The sequence below is a fragment of the Amblyraja radiata genome, chromosome 21 (genome assembly GCF_010909765.2).
Source record: "Amblyraja radiata isolate CabotCenter1 chromosome 21, sAmbRad1.1.pri, whole genome shotgun sequence".
Taxonomy (NCBI): domain Eukaryota; kingdom Metazoa; phylum Chordata; class Chondrichthyes; order Rajiformes; family Rajidae; genus Amblyraja; species Amblyraja radiata.
In genome coordinates this window covers 29,957,450-29,977,271 of record NC_045976.1, presented here as the reverse complement: position 1 = coordinate 29,977,271, position 19,822 = coordinate 29,957,450, and the positions used below count along the sequence as shown (strand labels likewise).

Genomic DNA, 19,822 nt, shown 5'->3' with positions numbered 1-19,822 from the left:
AGGAAGGAAAAAGGGAGGAGGAGGAGCCCAAGGGCGGGGGGATGGGAGGAGACAGCTCGAGGGTTAAGGAAGGGGAGGAGACAGCAAGGGCTAGCAAAATTGGGAGAATTCAATGTTCATGCCATCCGGACGCAAGCAACCCAGGCGGAATATGAGGTGCTGTTCCTCCAATTTCCGGTGTTGCTCACTCTGGCAATGGAGGAGACCCAGGACAGAGAGGTCGGATTGGGAATGGGAGGGGGAGTTGAAGTGCTGAGCCACCGGGAGTTCAGGTAGGTTATTGCGGACCGCGCAGAGGTGTTCGGCGAAACGATCGCCCAACCTCCGCTTAGTCTCAACGATGTAAATCAGCTGACATCTAGAGCAGCGGATGCAGTAGATGAGGTTGGAGTTCTGCCTCATACAACCACTAGTCAATCTATGTAGTGCATTACTATAATGCATTCCATCACACTCCGAATTTTTAGATGATGGAAAAGTCTTTGGGTGTCATGAGGTGAGCCACAAACTGCAGGTGACTCAGCCTTTGATCTGCTCCTAAATTCATGTGTTTATGTGCTTGCTCCAGTTGAGCTTCTGGTACTTGGTGACTCCCAGGTTGCTGATAGTGAGAATGGCTGGATAGCAGTGATCGTTGCATTCCTGTACTATACTATCTACCATCAGGAGACACCTCAAACCAGTAGAGAGAGATAACACCAATCCTGTCTCTGCAGAATAAGCTCACCAGTATTGGCATCCTCTCTGAGCCCACCATAGCTGGCATCAAGGCTCGTCACTGAGCCAGCTGCAAAGTAGAGCCATATTATTTGCCTAACTCCCAAATCAGGTGCACAATTGCAAATCAGAAATCACAATAAGAAATGACTAAAAGAACAAATAAAGGAGCATCCTCACTGATTTATCAGAATTGAAATAAAATAGCATCCTCATTGACTGGTGTCTCAAATGTGCGATTATCATTAATCTTTCTGGTTAGTCCATTTTTCCCTTGTTCAATCATTGGCCAGTTCTTAGTGTTGTTACGTTGCCACATGACCCTGTCTGGATACCACACCATGCCGCTGCAATGTTCTCATTCCAGCCTGGTTTCCAAACACTGGAGGGCAGAGGGTCCATTGTGGCACAGATATAATACATTTTATTTATGGGCGCCTTTTAAGAGTCTCAAGGACACCTTACAAAAATTTAGCGAGTAGAGGAAAAACATGTAAGCGGAATGAAATAAATAGTAGAGGCATGACTAGTACACAAATTAAAGACAGAATTCAATTCAAAACACAATATAAGGCAATTCAAGCACAGATGAAAAGGGAGGGGGACGTGGGGCTAAGGATAGGCAGAGGTGAAGAGATGGGTCTTGAGGCGGGACTGGAAGATGGTGAGGGACACAGAATTGCGGATCAGTTGGGGGAGGGAGTTCCAGAGCCTGGGAGCTGCCCTGGAGAAGGCTCTGTCCCCAAAACTGCGGAGGTTGGATTTGTGGATGGAGAGGAGACCGGCTGATGTGGATCTGAGGGACCGTGAGGGTTGGTAGGGGGAGAGGAGGTCAGTGAGATATGGGGGGGGGCCAGATGGTGGAGGGCCTTGTAGGTGAGGACCAGGATTTTGTAGGTGATCCGGTGGGAGATGGGAAGCCAGTGAAATTGTTTGAGGACTGGAGTGATGTGATGCCAGGATTTGGTGTGGGTGATGAGCCGGGCGGCTGCGTTCTGGACCAGTTGGAGTCGGTTGATGTAGGTGGAGCTGATGCCAAGGAGAAGTGAGTTGCAGTAGTCCAGTCGGGAGGAGATGAAGGCATGGATGAGTTTTCAGCAGCAGGAGGTGTGAGAGAGGGTCTGATTTTGGCGATGTTGCGGAGGTGAAAGAAGGAGGTTTTAATGACATGGCGGATGTGAGGCTCAAGTGAGAGGGTGGAATCAAAGATCACGCCAAGGTTGCGGGCCTGGGGAGATGGGGAGACAGTGGTGCCGTCGATGGTGAGAGTGGGGTTATTGATTTTGCTGAGTGTGGATTTGGAGCCTATGAGGAGGAATTCTGTTTTATCGCTGTTGAGTTTGAGGAAGTTATGTTGCATCCAGGTTTTTATAGCTGACAAACAGGAGTTGATATGGGAGAGGGGGGGGGGGGGGGGGGGGGGTTGTGGGGGGATTTGGTGCCGAGGTAGATCTGGGTGTCATCGGCGTAACAGTGGAAGTCCAGGTTGAAGTGGCGAAGTATCTGACCAAGGGGGAGAATGTAGATGATGAAGAGGAGGGGGCCGAGTACGGAGCCTTGGGGAACGCCTTGAGTGACTGTGGCTGTAGCAGAGGTGTGGTTATGGAGAGAGATGAAGTGGGATCTGTTGGAAAGGTAGGAACAGAGCCAGCTGAGTGCAGAACCTTCAATGCCAAGGTCCCCAAGTCTGGTAAGCAGGATGTTATGTACCTACACAGGATGAACCTGTCAAATGGCATACCATGAAAATCTGTTTTTCAGCTGCACGACTATCATCCATGTACAGAGAATCATAAGTGAGAGAGAGGAATATATAGAAAAATGCGTACTACAAAAGTAGAGAGAGAGAGAGTTGGTAGTGTGCAGCTCCTTGGTGGTGCTATTTGAAGCGAGTATGTGCAATGTTGATCCTGTTCCACATCCTTCAAAGATGAGGCATGACATACGAATATAATTTAACAACCCCTGTCGCGGTGTGATCCACACAAGGCTGCTGCCTGGCACTGTAGTATCAGTTATAACAGCCGCCTGTATTTCCAACCTGCAGTAAGATGTGGCAGTGAGGTTTCATATATAATATTGTGGTTAAACATTTGCTTTCAGTTTAGAAATCTTGCAGCAATAGCTCAAATGGAGTCAGGATGATTGGTGCAACAGTGAGTTTCAGGATGGTGGAGAGTGTACTAGAGGTTATGGTGGTGAACATGGGGTGAACAACTGAAGAGAGTGTGACACCAGGTGCGAGTATTTTTCCAGTCTGCACATTGGGCGAGAAGGCAATTGCACATTTGAGACAGTAGCAGTTGCTGAGAGATTCGAAAGGGAGAAAACTGTGTGAATGAAAGAAATGGTTGGGCAGTTGATATTGTCCAAGAAATATCTCCTTCCCAACAAGCCCTATGGGGTTGAGCATCAGCTTCTACCACTCAGTCACTGTGTTATGTGGTGGCAGATGGAGCCCATGTGGAATCTGCAGATTCTCCTACAACTAAGCAATGCATTTCTAACTGGGTTTAAGCAAAGAAAATATTAAATATAGGGGTCATAACTAAATATGGGGGTCATAATTAAGAAGTTTACTAATGATACCAAATTTGTCATTGGGATCGATAGATGGGAAGAAACTTACTTGACTAGTAGGCATCACTGGAATGGTTGGGAATTCACAGAAATAGCAAACAAAATTCATTTCCGAGAAGTGTGAGATAAAGTATTTGTAAATGGCAACAAAGGAAAGGAATGCATGATAAATGGTAAGATACTAACAAGTGCGGAGAAACAGAGAGATTTTGAAGTTCATGCCCACAAATGATCTTTGTGAATTGTTGCACAAAGATATGAGTCAATAGATAATAATGAAGGTTTGTGGAATAATGCTTTTTATTAGCTGAGACAGAGAATAACAAGCAGAACTGTTAGAACTGTGTAAATAAAATCAGTTTGGCCATGGCCAGACCAGACTCTATAGTTCTGGTCATGATGAGAAAGAACGTAATTCCATTGGAGAGCTGTGGAGGAGATTCATGAGGCTATTTCTAGGGCTCATGAACTATAGCAATGAGAAAAGATTATATTGGCTGGGAATGTTTTCTTTGGACCAAAGATGACTAAGGAGAAATGATGAGTTTGAATTGTGAGGCCCAGACAGTAAACAAATAGAACCTACTTCCATCAGCAGAGGGGGTCAGAGACTCTCACTACCATAAAAAAGTCCTGGATGGTCACATCAAATTCTCAGTAGTGTGATTCCAAAAGGTCAATATTTGACCAGCAGCAGTTTGTCTGGCCTCCTTCTGCGCTGTCATGTTATATGATTCTGGTTTTTCAGAGCACACAGCTCATCAAATACGACCTGTAATATGGCTCATGTCTGCAATCTCACACACACCAAGACCACCAACATTCTTCTGTCGGTAGCCCAGCATCCTCTCAGTGGCGCCCCCTGATGGTAGAGTGTCCCCAGTGCAGCAACTGGGAAAGCAGCTGTTCCTCAGTTCTGCGCCCTGACAGCTTAGTACTTCCCCTCACACGATGCACTGCAATGCAATGCGAGTCGGGTCTCTGACAGTGCTGCAGTCCCTATATCCTGCCCGTTTAACGGTGGAGCACTCCCTCAGGGCTACTCCTCTGACAGTGTGGAGTTCCCTCCATACTCCTGTCTGTGCCATCTTCCCTCAGTGTTGTTCTTCCGACAATGCACTCTGTGCATACACTCAGCTTGGGAGTTCAAACCTTCAGAACCTAGAACCTTCTAACTCCGAGTTGAACAACAGGAGTCCCAGGACTATTGGCAGCAACAACCAAGACTTGCTGTCTCAGCTAATGTGCGACAGGCTGCTTGCAGATGGGCTCCTCGTGCCATCTAGTAGGTCACTAGTAAAGTCCTTGGAGAGAACTTTCACTGGGGCATCAGCACAACAGTGTTTTATTTATTCAGGCTATCCCGGAGTTTAAAATACCTTAAATTATAGATTCTCCTGCATACTAACAAGTTCCCATTATATTATTACATTCAAAAGTCCAACATACATGCATACATTGTTCCTACAAATAGCAGAACTGCTTCTCTCTCTCTATCTAGGTATGTTGCAAAGCCTACCTGAAGCGTCGCTGAAAATCTGTCGCTCGCTGCGGGTGTGCGCGATTTTGGCGCCGTTTAGAGGGGGCGGTTTTAAAACGCGATTTTCTATAGGCTGTTCAAATCGAAGATGTTCAGCCTAGTTAATTATTAACGAAAAATCGCTGGAAGACCCCGTCGCAAAAGCTATTATTAGTTTTAAAGGCCTCGTATAATAGTTATAGTAGTTTAAAAATCAATCTCTAAACCCGCGACCACCAGCAACCGCAGGGTCTCATAAAGCAGACAACTGAAGGTAGGCTGTATATTTTTACATTAAAAAGGGCTTCTAAAGATCCCTTTATACAAAGTTTAATATTGCGAGTAGCTCATTTTGGGCCCATTATATCCCGCAGTATTTTTCTCGGCATTTGAGGCACAAATCTACCGCAATGTGAACGTTCTAAACCAGCGCGTTCACAGGATCCCACTGGAAAGCTGATTTAAATGGGCATTTATTTACAGCAATTGAACACTAACTTCCTTCCATTTGGTCTATAAATTAATGTAAATGAAATTTAAAAATCATGTTTTATTGTGAATTATTTGTGAATATTATTTGGACATTTAGGCTATTTAAAAATGTTAATCATTTATTAAGAAATGGATAGATGTTTAGATCTAGTAATTGAAGTCTGAAATTAGCTACAATTAAGTAACTAGCTAATTATATGCTTTAATTTCAGGTCATCAAAGTAAGATTATTTTATATTTGTTTCAGAATGCTTCAATCTATGATAACTGAAAATTTCATTCAGTTCTCTTAATTTTTAAGAAAGTTATGGGCTTTTGACTGTTCACGATCACAGCTTTTTTGTTATGTCCATAGAAAATCAATAGGGAACAAGATGCTCATTTCCCAGTATGAAAATGGCCATAACTTTTTAAATACTTGAGATATGAAAGTGAATTAGGTGTCAAATTAAACTTATGTTTATGCTTTATCTGATGCGATAAATTGCAGACTTGATTTTTAAAATCTCAAAATGTTGTAACATTGCTACTCTATCTCTCCCCGCTTTTAGTAATTGTGCTTTCTAATCAAGCGTATGTGCTTTTGATGACATTCACCACAATAATGTATGGTGACCATAACAAATCATTCTCGTGCATTTTCCAATTTATGGACAAAATTGACATATAGATGTCTGTAAACACAGAACCCATTTGTTAACTGGACCTGGCATGTATTTTTAGTCTCAGAATGGTTCTGATGATCATTTAATTTTCCTTTCTCAGATTCTTGCACTAAGGGACATTTTGGCCACTCCACTGCGCAGTTACGAAGCCAGCCATGTACGGGACTGCAGTAATGTTTCCTCTGTCCAGGGACTCTTAGTGGTACAGTATTGAGGATGTTTTTCTTTGTATGTAACTTTTGCTGCATCCAAACCAGCAGTATTTTTGATGGGATTTTGTACAAGGACTTTTACTCTGGTATGGGATTCATCAGTTCCTTTTTGACCCTGTATAAATAAAGCGGCAGAGTTTTTTTGGTTCCTTCAGTTATTTATGTGGATCAGATTGCAGCCAATATAACAGCGGGTGAGGAAGAGAGTATTTACTTCATCTGCCCTCACAGTCTAAAGTTTGATATACTGTAGCCTTTCTGGCATTACAGTCACTGATCCAAGATTCCAGTGGGCTTAATTTGGAGAGCAGGCCATGGCGCCACCTGGTGTAACACTGAGGAAGAGCAATGGCGTTTTGCCAACCCAGGACTGACGGTGGAAACAGGAATAGGCAAGCACTTATGGCAAAGATATATTATTTTTCCTTCATATCGTTCCATGAACTTTCATCAGAATTACAAGGTCTGTGTACTTTGCATTGAGAATTGATATACAGCAAACCATTTGACCTGCATTTGACCTGTGTGGAATGAGCTTCCAGTGGAAGTGATGGAGGCAGGTTCGATTTTATAATTTAAAAATAAATTGGATAGGTATATGGACGGGAAAGGAATGGAGGGTTATGGTCTGAGTGCAGGTAGATGGGACTAGGGGAGAATGAGTGTTCGGAACGGACTATAAGGGCCGAGATGGCCTGTTTCCGTGCTGTAATTGTTATATGGTTATATGGTTACATTACAGTAGATCTTTGCTACAATAAGCATAAACTAACTCACTGTTCCATTCCCTCTCTATGATCCTGTATGAAGTTAAATCTAATCCATTGCTCCATTCACACACCACTTCTGACTCTTCCTCAGTTGCAACAGTCTTCTAATTTTTCTTTCAAAAATACAAAGATCTCTCCATCAGACATTCCCTGTGTGAATCATTCCATGTTGCAATGATGGAATACAGAAAATCCATATCTCCTAACCTCACTCACAGTGACTGATGAACCCTCAATACTTAACTTTTTCCAGCCAGGGGAAACAGTTTATCTGAGGAACCAGTCCATCAATATCATAAATTTGAAAACTTTCATTAAATCTCCCCTGTAATTCTATATCCCATTGCCAAGATTAAGAATGGCTGCAGAAACTCGCAACAACTCTGAGTTTCCATTCCTAAAATAATTGAGGTAAACCTGCTGACAAAAACCCTTTGGGCCTTTTTATTGTAAGAAAGCAAAAATGAACACAGCCTCTGTCTGTCAAATAAAGGATGATTCATAAATCACTAGACTCTACTCATTCAATACCAATCTGCAGTTAGAACAAGTATGTGTGCTCTTGTCCTGCAGATATATATTGCTGCACGGAATGGAATAATTCTCTTCCTCCACGACCGCATCTCCAACAGGACCTAGTGTGGATATTGTCAGTGAGCACTCTATTGCATGACTCAGGAGCATAGTAACTAAACACAAACTCACCACTCATATCTCGGACAATCGCTTGTTGACGCAGCACCTTCACTTCTGGGGGACCTCTCTCTAAAACATATTGAAGATAAATATGGATTATTGCCATTGTACAGGATGTAAACAAAGCTAGATTTTCTTTTGGCCAAATGCATTAAGGGTTAGCATCTTCAGGGAAAGGAGATGGAGTCGGCACTTTTCAGGAGGTAGGGGGAGATAAAATCTGCAGTTTCACAGGGGGGGGGAAGAGAGTCAACTTTGAAGGAGGGGATGAATGGAGAGTTGAATGCACAACCACAGTAACTGTGGGGTTTTAATTGTAAAGCAGTATTGTGCTGAAATGGATGTACAGTTACCGCTCATGTCTCTGATCATGGCTTGTTTACGGAGAATCTTCGATTCCTGGAGTCTTTTTTCTGTAACGGACAAATGACAAGAAGCTAAATTTGCAATTATTTTAAAAGGACATTTCAGTCAAACATTTAAATAAAAAAGTTATGTACAAGAGAGACAAATAACTAACCCACAAACCTCACACATCCTATCCCCACCTCCATATACCCCATCCCACCCAACATACCTAAAGCCTTCAAACCCCATCACAACCCCCGCACATTACACCCCAACCCGACATCCAACTCCTCTCCCCATACACAATCTTCACCTCCACAAACCTCACCCAAGCCCAGCCCCAACCCCATCCCACACACACCATCTCCATCCACAACATCATGGTCACCCCATCAAGATCATAAGCCCTGGTCAGTCAATGTTCCACATCCTATCCTCTAGCCCAAAATGCCCCATTCCCAGCGCAGGATCACCTTTTCTCCAAAGCCCCAGCCGTTTATTTTCCCACCTCCCGAGTTCTCATGTACCCTACACCCACGTTTCCAGATATCCCAAGCTCAGTTCACAAACCACGCTCCCCGAGATCCTACCTTTCCGTAGAGTTGGTCTTCGACGTTTCCTGTTCAACCCATCCTCAACATCATTGTCAGTTGAAGCCATTTCTTTTCCTTCTTGAATCTCCTCGCCATCTTTATTATCTCCTTCTGTGTTTCCTGTCTTTACCTCCGTAAGCTCCTCCGGATCGGTTTTCCTGTTCAGTTCCTGCACCTTTACATCCATGTTTTTGTGATTAGTCTTGATATCCAAATCTGATCGGAATGATCCCCTGTGCTTCAATGTCAGATTTGCACACTCAGCCTGAGTGTCCTGCAGAGGAAGGTATCCATTAGTAAGTTCATTGCCACCCTACTCATGAGAAATAGCCTCCCCTGCTACACAGGTAACAACCACAGCAGGACAGCTGGAGAGGATCTGAAACATGAAGCAAAGTAAGGGCCACTCAGCCCTTTAAACCTACTGATTTCACAACCCCTTCATCATATATATCCTCAGTGAACACAAACACATTTGTTTAATTGCCCAAGGGAATGCAGTGGCAAAGGATTTACAGGACCAAGCGTCGATCCTGACCAAGGGTGTTGTCTGTATGGAGTTCGCATGTTCTCCATGTGACCGTGCAAGTTTTGTCCAAGTTTGCTCCGGATTCCTCCCACATCCTAATGACATGTGGGTTTGTAAGTTAATTGGCCTCTTTAAATTGCCCCTAGTGTGTGGAAAAGTGAATAACATTGAACTCGTGTGAATAGGTGATCGATGATCAGTGTGGACTCGGTTGGCTGAAGGGCCTGTTTCCATGTTGCATCTGTAAACTAAAGTATATAATAGTATACTCGCTGGATATGAATCAGAATGATGCTGTTTCTCTCAGGAACATGAGCACCAGAAGATTCATTGTAGCGCACCAAGGACTGCTGGCCATTCAGCTTGTTACCCTAGAGCAATCTCCGGCTGGGTGAAGCCAATATAGCCAAACAAAGAGAGGGGGATTCACCAGCTTCCATCATGTCCAATGGGAGGTGATGGGAATGACTGTAAACTCTGGGTTAATGCAAGGAACAGCAATCGTCCATGCTCATCATGCCAGCCATGGAGCAGCAGTGGTGGCCCTGCTAGCCGTGACCCACCCATCACCAACTCTCACAAACAGCCTCTCCATACCAAGGAGTAATTCATTCATGTCAGCTTCCTGGAAGCAGGGAGGCCTGAGGCTCACATCAGGTTTCCAGTGCAGCCGCTGAGTACTTGTCTTTGTTTAGTGTGCAGAGAAGTACATACCCATGTGTGTCCGGATCGGAGGACCAGCACACTCTAGTGGTTTGCGGAGTACCGTTAATGGAGAGCCAGTATTTGCTGGATACACCAGCTATAGGGGACCAGGGCACAGTACTATAGAGAAGAAGAGGTTTGTACCTGCCAGACATTGTCAGAGAGGACCTGTGTGTTGGTCAGTAAATACTGCAGCGTCTCCAACTTCTGTTCCAGGAGCTGCTCACGCTGCAAAGCCTCCTGCAACAGAAAACAGAAGACATTGACGTACCTGTGCTACAATCTGCATAAATGGGAAAGGCCATTGGGCCATCATGACTTTATTACACACAATCACTATCACAGACCTATGAAAACGCAAGCAACACAATCATTGTCATAGGGATCCTGCTACCCAAGCAAGATATACTTGTTGTCATAAGATCCATGAGATTCAGCAGAGCATGCTGGCTGCCATTTATCCTGTGGGAACACACTCCCTAAAAATCTTCATAACCATTACACATTGCCAGCTCAGGGGCCGATAGGAAACTTCCAACACATTATGGCTGCCATTGGACCCAAGGTAACCATACCAATGGCTCTCAAAGGGTATGGTAACTTCAGCAATGCACATCGACTGTTGTTAAGTATAATATACCTGGCCATGCATTCTGGCTGTCACAAGATGCAAAAGAGCCAACAATATAAGTTGTGCATCAAAGGGGGTAGTAACCATAGTAACGCACAAAAGTTCTCGCTGGCAGTGGTAGCCCTACCAACATACACTGGCTATCAAAGGGTATGGTGATAGCATAGCATACTGATATAATTGGTTATGGGAATTTCAGCAATACTTGATCATTGTAAGATGTTATGGTAATCTCAGCAGCGTATGAGTTACGTTAACTTCAGAAGCACAAACGGAGTGCCTTAGGACCCATGTAGATGGGAAGTATTCTAGTTATGAAGGAATTAAGGAAGTTGCAGGGCCACTGACTATAATCTTCTAAAGACCTATGGATTCAGAGTTAATGCCCGGGAATTGTAATATTAAGATCATTGGAAACTTGTTAAAAAACAGTGCAGGACCAAAATAGCATGAATTTTGTTAAAGGCAAATTATATCTAATTAATTTGATTGAGATTTTTTTTAATGAAGTTACTAAAAGTGCTGCAAGAAGGAACTGCAGTTGATGTGGTATATGTGTACTTCCAAAGGGCATTCAATGAGGTGCCACATAAAAGGTCTGTCATCAAAAGGACATGTTATAAAAGGGGCTGTAGTAGCGCTTTAGAAAGTAACAAGAATCAGAGAGTAAAATTAAACATTGTGTTTTGATCGAGAAGGAAGTGAACAGTAGTGTTCCCTCTGGGTCTGTACTAAGATCACTGTTTTTCTTAATATTGAACAAATTAATTATTTGAATGTTGATGGCACAATATTTGATGTCATGGTGAACTGTAAAGAGGAGGGTAATACACAACAAGGAGATACAAACATGGCTGTGGAATAGGCAATTAGATGATCGAAGAAATTTAATACAAAGAAATATAAAATGTTACATTTTGATAGGAAAAAAAAGTCAATGTAAGCCGAAAGATACAATTTTAAAAGGAGTGAAAGTACAGAGGAACTGGTGGGTATTTATGCACAAATTGCAGGGTTGGTTAAGACAGAGGTTAATAAAAGAATATGTCATGCTGGACTTTATAAACAGAAACAGAGCAGTAGAACAAGGTCATGATGAACTATCTTAAAATACTCATTCGACGACAATTAAATTATTTTGTCTACACTTTAGAACAGATGTGAAGAAGGTGCAGAAGACAATTATCAAAATAATTCCAGGGATGACAATCCACACCTTGTGGGTGGACTGGAGTGCCTAGACTTGTCCTCCTTAGGACAGGGGTGGCTGTGAGGAGAGCTGATAAGTGTTATTTAAAATAATGACGGGTAAAGACAATAAAGATAAACAGAAACTGATGGTGGCAGAGGGTTAAGAATTAGAGGACATCAAATAATAGTGATTGTCCATAAAAATAACTTAGGTGACTCAAGGAAAAATATTCTTACACAGTGAATGGTTAGGGTCTGGAATTCACTACCAGGGCTTAATAGTAGAGATAGATCGAATTGGGATGTTCATAAGAATTGGATAAATATTGAAAATAAATTAATTTACTGGCTTCAGAGAAGAAGACAAGAGAGTGGGACAGGCTGGATTTCCTTTGCATAGAGCACATAGCTTGTTTTCAAGCTGTGAACATTCTGTGTTTCTGGTATACTAATACTACACTGCAGTAAGTATAATAGGAAGCCATCTCCATTTGCCTCACCTGAAGAAACAGTGGAAAAAACAACAGATCCCATCAAAAAATACCTTCTGCTGTGAATCAACACTGTAAATAATAGCAGGCTGAAAGTGACACTAACATGTGGGAGTGGTTGCCTCATCATAAACATGGAAAAGTATACTCTGGTCAACAGTGTCCCAGCAAGTCCTCTGATGGGAAGAGGAGTCATGTTTGACGTGGTAACAGGATTCATGTTTGTGCTTCATTGTGGCGGGACATCAATCAGAGGCCAAAAGCAGTCACACCATCAACCATTATTGCCAAAAGTCATCGTCCTGCTCAAATGCCAAGGGGCAACAAAGCTCTTGATATTTATTAACAAACACATTTAGTGGTGAAATAGATCTCATGATCTAGCAATGGAACAGAAATCCCCACAAAGTGAATCCTTAAAATGAAGGTGTTGCTTACCTTAAGATACTCCGCTAGTTGGTTCAGCTCCCGTGAGAATGGATTCATGCAGTCAATCGAGTGCTGAGGAGGTAGAAAAGGAATTAATAGAATGTATAACCCATGTCTGGAAGCATGTTAGAGATAGGAATTTGTGACTCAAGGGGAATTACCGAACCAGTGTCTTGGTGAGTGTGATACGTACATAACTCGGTAACTGGAGTGAGATATGGGCAGGAATTGTGGTAATTTAGACTGCATTACCAGAAATGGTCATGGTCAATTCAACAAGAACTTCAAAAGGAACATAGATATGTATTTGAAAACGGGGGGGCATATGTAGGGCAATGTTATAGGTGCTGGGGAGAGGGATTGTTGTTCTCTCAAAGATTTGGCACAGGCTTAGTGAGCCCGATGTCTTCAATCTATGCTCTGAAACTTTAAGATTTAGTTCATTGCTATATGAAACCTTATTGTACACCAGTTATCTACCATTGTTACATAACAACAGGGACTGACCTTTAAGTCATTCGTTGGTGTGAAGACCTCTGTGCTGTCCAAGAATGTGAGGCTATCTTAAAAATGGAGATTTTCCCCTCTCATTCACTTTTTTCACTGGTCAACTTCATCGTTTATACCCTTGAAAAAGGCTAAATCGCTGAATATATTCAGAGGGATAACGATGAAAATCACGCAACACGTCAGGCAGCAGCTTTGCTCTATTTATTGTTCTTGGGTATCATGTTTGTATTTATGTACAGTATATCTGATCTGTTTGGGTAGCATGCACGACAAAGCTTTCCAATGTACCTCGGAACAGGTGACAATTAATAAACCTAAACCTACACTAGTCTCTCTGTGGTCTGATCTAGTAAGCTCAAGTCCTCCAGCTGTAGTTAAACCAGATTTTGTATGACAAAAACATAAATTATATTCCCTTGTTTTAAAATCATTTGGAGGCAACAATTCAATAATTTTGATTCTCCTCTATATCCTTTCTGGTCCAAGCACCTAGACCAGGGGTGGGGAACCTTTTCATGTTGGTATGCCGCATTAAGTTAGCTGTAATCTAATAAGGCCGCATCCAAGAAACTTCAATTAGATATACAGGTGCACAACCTTTTATCCGAAAGCCTTGGGATTTTTCGGTTTTCCGAACGGAAGGTTTTTAGCGTAGATTTTAACATGTGGCTCAGTGGTAGAGTGCTCGTGCTCGGCTCGTGGCCGCAAGGTCGCGAGTTTGCGCCTCGATCCCGGCATTTACCCGGTCAGGGCCGGCCTTTAGCCGATAGGACCTATTTCTCCCAACTGGGCCCCGCGCTAGAGTAATCAAATCAATTGGAGCAAAGATCTTATACCGCGCAAGATGGTCCACTCCTGCGAAATACAATGAACTGACGCGTAGTCCACACCGGAGCGTAACCTCCGTCATTTCAGTAACCCCGACCCGACTTCAGTTATGCCTCTAGCAGCGTTGCGGGGGAACAGTTTAGGTGTTGTTAAATGTTTTTTATCACTTCCTTTTTAAACCGCACATGCCTTGTACTTTTTAAACGGCACATACTGCAGATGCTGATTAAACCGAAGACAGACACAAAAGGCTGGAGTAAATCAGCGGATCAGGCTGCATCTCTGATGAGGAATACGTGATAATTGGAGGAAATAGGTGATATTTCGGGTCGACTTTTTCAATAGCTGCCATGAGGGGAGAAGCGCCGGCACCAAGAGCGAGCGAAAGCGTGGACAGACGGACGAAAGCAACGTTCATAGAGCGGCGTTGGTAGACATTTCGGGTCGAGACCCTTCTTCAGACTGATAGTCAAGGGAAAGGGAAACGGGAGATATCGGCATATCTTCCATTCACTTGTCCTTAGTACCGTCCATAGCTCTTGCTCCTCTTTCCCCTGAGTCAGTCAGAAGAGGGGTCTCGACCCGAAATATCACCTACAAAGATCTTTGGTCACCTATTCCGACCTATGATCGTTGCTTTTGTCCGTTCTGTCCGCGCGTTCGCTCGCTCTTAGTGCCGGCGTTTCTCCCCTCAGACTCCGCCAAACAAACACACGCACACACACAGCATGTCCGGCAGATCGCTGCGGGCCGAGAAAGAGTAGAGAGGTAGAGGGGGAAGAAAGGGGTAGATGGGGAGGGGGGTGTGAGGGGGAATGGAGAAGGGGGAGGTGCCCTCACGCTCCCGGGGCAGCTCTCCAGTCCCTCTAGTCGCCGTGCTTCACGCACACAGCCTCGGCTCCCGCCCTCCCCCCTCTCTCCAGGAAGACGCGGTGAACAATACACGGAGGGCCGGGGGTTGCAGCAACGTTTACAAACCTCGGACTCGGCTCACACCCGGACCCAAGCATCCGTTCCCGCCGCTGGACCTCTCCCTCCCTTCCTTCCCTTCCCTCCCTCCCTTTCCCTCCCTTCCCTTTCCCTCCCTTCCCTTCCCTTCCGTTCTTCTCTCCTTCTCCCCTCAGACTCCGCCAAACAAACACACACACACACACAGCATGTCCGGCAGATCCTTCCTCTCTCTTTTCCCTTCTCTCCCCTCCCTTTGCCGAAACCCTTCCTCAGACTGATAGGGCAGTCTGAGGAAGTGTTTCGGCCCGAAGCGTTACCTATTTCCTTCGCTCCATAGATGCTGCTGCACCCGCGGAGTTTCTCCAGCATTTTTGTGAATCCCTAGACCTAGTTCAGTGAGCGTCCACCGAGGGTCACCCGGAGAGGTGACCGCGGAACCTCACCGGGCGACCCTCGGTGGACGCTCACTGTACTAGGTCTATGGATTCCTACTCTCCCGGGCAATATACCCTCCCTTTTTTCCAGGACCGAAAATGTCCGATTTTCGGAGCTTTTCGGTTTCCGGAATTTCGGATAAAAGGTTGTGCACCTTTACTTAAAAATGCACGTTATTTTGCTAAAATAGCCCTCATGACTTACTAATGTTTTAATTGTGGCCGTCAGTTGGGGAGGATTATTTAGTTGAATCTTCTTTTACTCTTTGGTATTTTAAATACGTTCATTTTAAGATTAAAGTAACAATAATAAAAGACAAACAAAAACATTAATAAAAATAAAAGGTAGACAAAAATGCTGGAGAAATTTAGCGGGTGAGGCAGCATCTATGGAGCGAAGGAAATAGGCGACGTTTCGGGTCGAGACCCTTCTTCAGACCTCACCCGCTGAGTTTCTCCAGCATTTTTGTCTACCTTCGATTTTCCAGCATCTGTAGTTCCTTCTTAAATTAAAATAAAAGGATTTGTTCTACAAAATTTGGATTCATTCAAAAGGCCGCACTTAATGGCCTAGAAGGCCTCATGCGGCCTTAAGGCCACAGGTTCCCCACCCCTGACCTAGACCCTAGCACCTAGGTCTGAAGAAGGGTCTCGACACAAAACATCACATACTCCTTTTCTCCAGAGATGCTGTCTAACCCGCTGATTTAATCCAGCCTTTTGTGTCTATCTTCAAGTTAAATCAACATCTGTAGCTCTTTCCTACACACCTAGACCCTCATGTCTCTTAAGACCTCCACTAATCCATACATTTTATTATTTAGACAATAAACTCCTTTTTAGATGCAAAGTTTAATGCCAATTGATGAAAATCCTCATTTTTGCCTGCCTTTTATTGAAACTAATTTAATTAATTAGTTCCTCATTTCCCTTGCAATAGTACTGGTGAGCCACTGTTGTCCTTCTGGAGAAAGTACATCTACACTACTGTTGGCTAGGGAATTCCAGGATTCGGTCCCAGCAACAATGAACAGTGATAACATTCCCATGTCGAGAAGATATGTGGTTTGGAGGAGTTAATGTGTGAAGGTATTCCCATGCATTTGCTGCCCATGTCTATTTTGATGGGACAGTTTAGGATAAGCTGTCAGAATAATGTAGATGAGTAGCTGCAGTGTATGTGATGCATGTTACAAACTGCAATCACTGTACACCAGTGGTGAGGGGAGAGAATATTTAGCAAGTTTCAACGTCTCGTAATGATGTTGACCACAGATGATGACACAGAGGGCCACGGTAAGAATTCTGCCTGGCACTGAAAATTCTTTAATTCATGGGTATCTTTATTGATTGTTTTAATTGTTAACTATTTTCTAAAGACGTTGAAATAGAAAGATACGGAGGCATGATATTGGTCAATAGAATTTGGTTGCCAGGCTTGAGTTCGAATTCCGTTTCAAAAATACATTTGAATAACCATTAAACTGTAATTTCATCAAATGCATTTAAGAACTCTGCGCAAATAACATCTGTGGGAATTCCCCATTGACTAATTTAGATCCAGCTTCAAATCCTAAAATTAGGTTTCCCAGTTAATAGTTATAGCAAACAAATCCACGGTGGCTTCTACTCAGTTGCAAAAATGTGTACATTTAATGTGTACATTAAAAAATTGTAATACACCTTTCTTTTTTAAATATCATAATTTTCAATCTAAAGTAATGGTTTCTGAACGAAGAACATTTTGGTAGATTTTGAAAGGGCATTTACAACATTCCTAGGTGCTGAAGAATTGTTATTTTAACTCCATTATTTTCTTCTTCAATATTATTTGGCTTATAATAATGTTGGTGTGTCCCACTCAATATTAGTATCCTTGTGTTGGCCAACATGCTATACTATCTCTCACATGCGAACTAAAGATGCACAATAGTTTATTCAATATGCCCACAATATTTCTTGTTTAGTTTAGTGATACGGTGCCTCACCAAACATCCATCACACTATTTCAATGTTAACCCATTTTCACATCCACTCACTACACACTTAGCACAATTTACAGAGGCCGTCTTTGGGATGTGGCAAGAAACCGGAGTACCCGGAGAAAACCAATGCAGTCACAGGGAGAATGTGCAAACCCCATACAGACAGCACCCGAGGTCAGGATCGAACCTGGGCCTCTTGCGTTGTGAGGCAATTGTTCTAATTTACAATCTCACTGCTTAGTTTTCATGTGTCCCATTGCTCATGATGATTGTTCTTTGCCCCTTTTGCCCCTGCAAAATAAAATTAATATTGATCTACCTTGTGAATCCTTTTCATTATCCCTATTTGTGATTTTTACTACCTGTACTTGAACTTGTATCGTCATCTCCTGCTTCTCTTGACAGTTCTCCCAGTCACTAAGATCTGTACTAGTTTTGGTCAGTCATGCGTTTTGTCTTCTGGTTTTATGTTAATTTATATTAAGGTATCCATGGCTATTTTTAGGTAAGAACAGCTGATCCATATAAAATTATTTTCTTGTAATTAATTTCATTATCCTTTGGCCTATTAACATATTTATCATTGACAGTCTCTGTTACATAAAAAGGGATGGCAGCCTTTAAATATATCTATAATCTTAAGAGTAGTTCTGTATTTTGCTTTTATGAACATTAAATTGAAAGGTAATCATATTCCGTCTTAATTAGACATTTGGTTATTGTTCAACTACTAACTAAATGTGTTTTATTACTACATCTAACATCCACGTCTAACTACTGCCTTGTCGGTTCTACAACATATTACTGCAGTAAATTATCCTCAAAACACACTAGGAAAGATCACCATCTTTCTAGCAGGTCTGCTTATCTCAATCCATTTGAAATTTAGAAGATAGACACAAAATGCTGGAGTAACTCAGCGTGACATGCAGCATCCCTGGAGAGAAGGAATGGGTGAAGTTTCGGGTTGAGACCCTTCTTCAGAATTTCCCATTAAAGGACATTATTATCTGGGCACCAGTTTGAAAAGACATACTAAATTATAAAGATTAATGTATGCACAGCAACCTCAAAAATATGTCTGAAAATGCAGTCCTAATTTTCACACTCTACTGAGAGGAATAACCAATTGATCTGCTTGACGTAACAAGATTTCTCCTTAGTGTTTATTCGCATTCACACTTTTGCTTAAAAAAATTACCATTGCACACCTCCTTGGAATCTCATAAACCTTGGCCACAATTTCCAACTGTGAGACTGGGATTTTATATTTCCCACTCAAGCTCTCCAGCAATAGGTTAGATTTCCATAAATGAATCAAACTTCACATAGATTTCCATAACATCATCTAACTCCGCACATAGGGGATGTCATAAGATCATAAGTAAAAGGAGCAGTATTAGGCTATTTGGCGCATCGTCTACGTCATTAAATCAAGGCTGATCTGTCTCTCCAAACTCCATTCTCCTGCCTTCTCCCCATAACCCCTGACACCCATTCTAATCAAGAATCTGTCTATCTCTGCCTTAAAAATATCAATTGACTTGGCCTCCACAACCTTCTGTGGCAAGGATTTCCACAGATTCACCAGCCTTTGACTTAAGAAATTCCTTCTCATCTCCCTAAAGGAACGTCCTTTAATTCTGAGGCTATGACCTCGAGTCCTAGACTCTCCCAATTGGGGAAAAATCCTCTCCACATCCACTCTATCCAAGCTTTCCATTATTCCTTACCAACTCAAAGGAGAACTGTATTTTTCATCCCATTTTTTTGTTTTGTAGTGTGACATGTTATCCCTTCTTATTATGTGCAAGGAACCGGCCATCAGAGGATTTCCCAATTCTACAATGGGGGGTTTTTGCGGTGACCTGGGTTGAAAGATCAAGCGTGGCATTTTGAATTATTCTTCCATTTAATTCACATTGCAAGGCACTCCTTCCATTTCATCATTAAATCATCTTCCGTAGCATTGAATCTCCTCAGGGAGTGGAATGAAGAAGAAAATACCTGCCTACACAAAAGGCATACATACCACAGGGCAATAACACCAGAAAAGTAAATCAGTACAATACTACACAACAAACCCCATAATCCAGTAATGTCTCACCTAATCCCCAAAACTCGATTCAACCGACCAATCAAATACCATTCCTTGATCTGTGAAAAAACATTCCCCCAACAACAATACCACACACTCCACTTAAATGAAGAACAGTGCCTCATTTTCCATCTGGGTGTTGTACAATCCAATGGTATAAACACGTTCTTATTTTCCAAATTCAGGTAACCCACACTCAGTGCTCCTTTCTCCCTCTTCATGATCTACCCAAGCTATCCCAGCCCCCCATTACACCATTCTATTCCCCTCCCCACCTGGGTCTATTCATCTGTCACCCACACGTAGCCTACTGTCTCGCCTATCCCCTTCTGCAACTGCTTCCATTTGCCCATCTTCCTTTCTTTATATGGTTCCACTTTTTACCTTCCTTACTTATCAGATTCCAGGATCTGCAGGCTTTTGTCCCCACTTAACACCTTCCAGCTCT

General features: G+C 42.8%; 1 protein-coding gene across 1 annotated transcript in view; it reads right to left on the bottom strand.

The window, feature by feature from the left end:
* Positions 1-12,637, bottom strand: part of ccdc136 (coiled-coil domain containing 136) — a 46,980-nt gene extending 34,343 nt beyond the window's left edge. The window contains exons 1-5 of the mRNA XM_033039944.1: positions 12,578-12,637; positions 9,971-10,066; positions 8,590-8,866; positions 8,005-8,064; positions 7,661-7,720 (exon numbers count right to left, since the gene is read on the bottom strand). Coding sequence (XP_032895835.1) covers positions 7,661-7,720; positions 8,005-8,064; positions 8,590-8,866; positions 9,971-10,066; positions 12,578-12,625 — 541 coding nt within the window. The 5' untranslated portion in view covers positions 12,626-12,637. The remainder of the gene's footprint in view (positions 1-7,660; positions 7,721-8,004; positions 8,065-8,589; positions 8,867-9,970; positions 10,067-12,577) is intronic.
* Between the last annotated feature and the right edge of the window lie 7,185 nt (positions 12,638-19,822).